The following is a 6,219-nucleotide window of genomic DNA, read 5'->3' on the forward strand; positions in this document are numbered from 1 at the left end:
ACGTTGTGACGTTAGGCACACCCAAAGCACTCCTACGGTATCCTGGAGTTGCACAATCTCATGGTCTAAGGAAATGATACTTGACATTAGAAAAGCTTTAGCATACGAACTACACGATCTTTGAGCTAAGCTTAGGATTGGGTCTTGTCCATCACATCATTCTCCTAATGATGTGATCCCGTTATCAACGACATCCAATGTCCATGGTCAGGAAACCGTAACCATCTATTGATCAACGAGCTAGTCAACTAGAGGCTTACTAGGGACATGGTGTTGTCTATGTATCCACACATGTATCTGAGTTTCCTATCAATACAATTCTAGCATGGATAATAAACGATTATCATGAACAAGGAAATATAATAATAACTAATTTATTATTGCCTCTAGGGCATATTTCCAATAGCCGGCCCCTGCATGGGCTCCCCGTCCGGCCCCGGCTTGGCTTCGCGGTAGATGTTGTAGATGCCTCTATCCTAGACACCGTGCGGCGGATTGTAGAGATCCGTTTAGGTGTTCTCGGTGCCTGCAGAATGGTCATCGAGCGCGTGGGTGTTGCAACGCCTGGCGTCCCCTCAACTTATTGGGAGGCGCTACTGCATCGATGTTGCCCCCCACTCCGTCGGGCACCATCAGGCTCCAGCTCCTCGCAAGATCCAGATAGAAGCCTCGCTCCCCTCGAAGACGTCTTGTCATGATTCTTGGGCCTCGATCGTTTATGCTCCTGCTGGCTCTGTGGCGTCGACGGATACGCTGGTGCGGTCTGCCTTGGAGGGGTAGGTCGAGCTGCTGCGCTCTGAGCTCCTTGGCATGGGTTCCTTCCGGCTTGATAAGACGATTCAGCCTCTGCGCGATGTCGTTGACACCATGCAAGGTTGGATGCTGCGGATGGGAAGCTTCTTGGAGCGAGCTGAGGCTGCATTGGATGACGGTCTCTCCCTGGCGCCACTTGTGTTGCAGACTGCTCATGTTTTTTGCCCTTTGGTTGTGCCTGATATTAGCTTTGAGCTCGAGAGGGGAGCCGGGCTTCATGGTTGTTTCTCCCCTCATGCAGATCATGCCTGAGCTTCGGGACCTGTGTGGGGCTCCGGTTTTGCCTCTGTCCGTCGAACAACTGAAGGTGCCCCCCCCCTCGGCGATCCCGATTGCAGAATTATTGCCTGCATCACCTCGAGAGTCTAGCCAAATACTTGATGCCGAGGAGTGTGGTGATTTGGATGTTGTTGTCTCTCGCTCACCTAAGTCCATTGGGTGTCAGGCGTCAGGCAGCCCACCTCTCGGTGTCATGGAGCATGATGTTTAAGATGTTGCTGCCCTTCCCTCGTCTGCGACCATCGAGCAGGTGATGCCTGTGAGTGACACGACCACTGAGCCAAGTGTGTTGCCATCTACTCCCAACCCAGATGCTTTCTTCGCGAAGGAACTTTGTGACTTGCTCGCCAGTGTGGAAACTGCTAGACCTGGTTTGGGTAGGTCGATTGCTTGCCTCTTGACTGGGACGCCAATAAGGGGCAAACGAAAGAAGGTGGGCAAAGAAAAGAGTAGCGCCACAGGCAAGGCGTCTCTGACTGCTTGATGGATGACCTTCGATCTCTCGGCCCGTCCTTGAGAGGTGTCAGATGAGTTTTTTTTCTATTTTGACTTACTCCTCCGCCACGAGGAACGGGAATGGATAAGAGGCTTGTGGGATTGACGTGATAGGGTAGGGTCGGCTATACTGCTGGTGGCGAACTCCAAGCTAATAATCTGAAGCGCATGGATACAAGTTATCCTTGGAAGGAAAGACAATTCCGAATCTGCTTTGTCTTGTGTACAAGTGTTCTTGTCGGCGTTCTCTTGGTGTAGTAGCAATGTCGGGTCTGTGGATGTTGTGTATTCGAAGAGACTGGCGGGGTCACCTGTGCGGTTGTGGGGTTTCTTACTGTGTGAATAGTTAGTATGTGCTCCGCTTGTATTGATTTTCGCCCGGTTTTTCGTAAATTAACTGGAGAATTCTCTTCTTCTTAATTAATCCATTAATCGATGAGGCAAAACTTTTGCCTCCGTTTCGAGAAAAAAGAGAAGGAGACATATATTGGGCACAATTCATTTCTTCATTTCATTTACTTCGGGTCATGCATGTACCAACGGGGAGGAGTATACTTGAAAAAAAAGCTTACATTTATATATACAAATGAAAAAGTACAAAACTGCCACTCACGGCATGGACCACTAGCGGCCGGGGAGCTAGGACACATGTTGTGTTTTTTCACGGGCCGGGTAGTGTTGTTGCGTGTTCTTGGTTTTCGGCATAATATTTTGTGGTCATGTTTTTTTTTCCCTTTTCCTAATTTAACTGTGTATCCTTATTAATGTCTTGAGTAACTGTAGATCATGTTATTGGGTTGTCACTCTTGAGAATGTGTCGGTCTATTGAAAATTATAGTCAGGACATTAAAAACATTTGAGTGATTACTACGGTACGCATTAAAAAACATATATCTCATATTGATTTTTTTAAAATCAAGCATGCCACATGATTCAATTGAATGATTATTTTGGTATACGCATCCATGCAGTCTGTGCCGGTGTACCTATCGGAGATGGCACCTGCGCATCTCCGCGGCATGCTCAACATTGGTTTCCAGCTCATGGTCACCATCGGCATCCTGGCAGCGGAGCTCATCAACTACGGCACTAACAAAATCAAAGGCGGCCACGGTTGGCGCGTCAGCCTGGCTCTCGCGGCTGTGCCTGCGGTGATCATCACGGTTGGCGCACTCTTCCTCCCCGACACCCCCAACTCACTGATGGAGCGAGGCCACCCGGAGGCGTCGCGTCGGATGCTACGCCGTATCCGCGGCACCGACGACATCGGCGATGAGTACGCGGACCTAGTGGCGGCGAGGGAAATATCAAAGCAAGTACAGCATCCGTGGCGCAACATCCTGATGCGCAAGTACCGCGCGCAGCTCACCATGGCTGTGCTCATCCCCTTCTTCCAGCAGGTCTCCGGCATCAACGTCATCAACTTCTATGCGCCGGTGCTATTCGAGACCCTAGGTTTCAAGGGAGACGCGTCGCTTCTCTCGTCGGTGATGACTGGCGGCGTCCTCGTGCTCGGGTCGATGGTGTCGATGTTCACCGTCGACAGGCTGGGGCGGAGGAAGTTGTTCCTGCAAGGCGGCGCGCAGATGCTGGTGTCCCAGATCGCGGTGGGAACTCTGATCGCGGTGAGGTTCGGGACAAGTGGCGTGGGAGAGATGCCCAGGGGTTATGCGGCGGCGGTGGTGCTCTTCATCTGCGTGTACGTGGCAGGCTTCGTGTGGTCGTGGGGGGCGCTGGGGTGGCTGGTGCCGAGCGAGATCTTCCCGCTGGAGATTCGGTCGGCGGGGCAGAGCATCACCGTGTCGGTGAACATGCTCTTCACCTTTGTCATCGCGCAGGCCTTCCTCACCATGCTCTGCCACCTGAAGTTCGGGCTCTTCTACTTCTTCGCCGGCTGGGTGGTGATCATGACCGCCTTCGTCGCGCTCTTCCTTCCGGAGACCAAGAACGTGCCCATGGAGGAGATGGTGCACGTTTGGAAGGGACACTGGTTCTGGAGCAGGTTCATCGGAGACGCTGACGACGTCCACACCGGTGTCAATGTGTTAGCATTAACCTAGATTATGAATTTGTAATGAGTCGTTCGTGGATGCATTTGCTTTGCTTTGTTGATTAATTTGGTGTGGACATACGCACAATATGCATCACTGCAGGAAAATAGTCATGAACACGGGTGCGTGAAAGTTAATAATCCACGTGCCAGTGCCAGAACTATGAGTTGATTTTATGATTTTATGGGTTTCAGCTCTAGTCTACCTTATTTTCTTGTTGTTGAATCAGTTGCCGCAAATTGGTGTGATCACAACACGAGGTGGACAATGCTTCATAAGTCTTGTGCTCATGGCCACTGGGTTCTGACTTCTGACAGGTGTTTCCGTTGGTTGAAGTTCGTATCAAGCGCTAGCAAATGAAGATTTCTCAGATCAATCGAATCCATATGCTCTAGCGTTTGGTCTGTCCTCTAATGGAGCTTCTTGAAAATCAAGCAAGATTTGAGAGAATGGTTTTAGGGATTGGAAGAACCATGAAGAGGATTTGGAGAAATTTCTGGGCCATTCTCTTCGGTCCCTCTCTCTGTATACATCTATAGTATGTGTACATTTTACATTTTAGTCCCTAAGGAACTAGGTAAATATAGTCATACACCAACACCCCCCCTCAAGATGGGGCAAATACATCATACAAACCCATCTTGCTACAAAACATGGAGAATGTTTTTTCGGGGAGTCCTTTTGTAAGGACATCTGCTACCTGACTAGCTGAGGTTACATACGGTAGGCAAACTATCCCTCTATCAAGCTTCTCCTTAATAAAATGACGATCAATTTCTATGTGCTTGGTTCAATCATGCTGAACAGGGTTATTTGCAATGTCAATGGCAGCTTTGTTGTCACAGTACAACCTCAGAGGCTTGCACCTGTACAGCCGCAACTCTGCTAGGAGGATATGTATCCATAGTAACTCACATATGCCGTGAGCCATAGATCTAAACTCAGCCTCTGCAGTAGATCGAGCCACTTGACCTTGCTTTTTACTTCGCCAAGAAACTAGGTTTCCTCCTACAAATGCACAATAACCAGATGTTGAGCGTCGGTCATCTAGGGAACCAGCCCAATCAGCGTCAGTATAGCACTCAACTTGTAAGTCTCCTTGTCTGGTATATAAAAGGCCTCTTCCTGGGCACCCTTTAAGATACCTTAGGATCCTGTTTACAGCTTCCATATGAGCTGATTTTGGGTCATGCATATACTGGCTAACTACACTCACAGCAAAAGCAATATCTGGACGGGTATGAGATAAATATATTAACCTTCCAACAAGTCTCTGATAGCGCTCTCGATCCACGGGTGTACCTGCATCACTACTTAAACGATGATTTTGCTCAATAGGTGTAGCTGCAGGTCGACAACCAAGCATACCTGTTTCCTTGAGCAAATCCAAGATATATTTCCGCTGTGAGAGAAAAATGCCCTTTGACCCTCGTGAGACCTCTATACCAAGAAAATATCTCAGTTTTCCCAAGTCCTTCACTTCAAATTCCTGTGCAAGATGATGCTTTAGATTTGCAACTTCAGTGGAATCATCTCCGGTAATCACAATGTCATCGACATACACTATCAGTATTGCAACCTTTCTATTACTATGCTTGTAGAATAGTGTATGGTCAGCATTGCTTTGAACATAGCCCCTTTTCAGCATGGATTGTCTAAACCGGTCAAACCAAGCTCGTGGTGACTGCTTTAAGCCGTAGCAACACCTTTCCACCGGTTTGACTGGACTCAAACCCAGGAGGTATATGCATGTATACTTCTTCTTGGAGATCACCATGAAGGAAAGCATTCTTCACATCCATCTGGTAAATATCCCAATCAAGGTTTACATCACATGACATAAGTGTCCTTACTGAATTCATCTTTGCCACCGGTGCAAAGGTCTCTTCATAGTCGATTCCATATGTTTGTGTGTAGCCCTTCGCCACAAAACAGGCTTTATACCTCTCCACCTTTCCCCCGGGGGTCTGCTTAATACTGAAAACCCACTTACAACCTACAAGTTGCTTACCTGGTGGTAGATCCACGAGCTCCCAAGTCTCATTCTTCTCCAAGGCTTTCATCTCATCAAGCATTGCTTCCTTCCATTTTGGATCCTCTATAGCTATTTTCCAATTAGATGGTATGGACACAGAGTCTAAAGGGGCAATAAAGCTTTTGAAGGGTGGATTACAATATGCATAGAAATGAAATTGGCAATATCATGTTTATAATCTTTGAGGTGTCCTGGAATGTTTCGATTTCTAGTAGGTTTTCGCAAAGCAATCGGTAGATTATTTTCAGGAGCAAGGGTAGATAATTGATTCTCACTCTGCCCCGCGGTGCTAATAGGAGTGGCGGAACTACATGGGTTAGTGTTAGTACCTGGGTCCTCATGCATGTGAAGCTCACCGTCTTGTGAAGGAAATGAAGAATTTTCTATTGCATTTTCTGTGTCTCCATGACCAGAAACATTATTGCACCCATCATTATTTGTCTCCTCCCCCTGATTTTGAGCATTATCTAGAATGGGTAAACCACCCGAAGTGGAAACAAGAATGGGGCTTAATGGAGAGTCTCCATTACTACTCTCCCCTTCTTG

General features: G+C 47.9%; 1 protein-coding gene across 1 annotated transcript; it reads left to right on the forward strand.

The window, feature by feature from the left end:
• The first annotated feature begins 2,552 nt into the window (after positions 1-2,552).
• On the forward strand, positions 2,553-4,045 carry LOC125531890 (sugar transport protein MST3-like). Its single transcript, XM_048696109.1, has one exon. It carries the CDS (start codon positions 2,553-2,555, stop codon positions 3,645-3,647), a length of 1,095 nt encoding a protein of 364 aa, XP_048552066.1. The 3' UTR covers positions 3,648-4,045.
• Positions 4,046-6,219: the final 2,174 nt, after the last annotated feature.

The sequence above is a fragment of the Triticum urartu genome, unplaced genomic scaffold (genome assembly GCF_003073215.2).
Source record: "Triticum urartu cultivar G1812 unplaced genomic scaffold, Tu2.1 TuUngrouped_contig_8306, whole genome shotgun sequence".
Taxonomy (NCBI): Eukaryota; Viridiplantae; Streptophyta; class Magnoliopsida; order Poales; family Poaceae; genus Triticum; species Triticum urartu.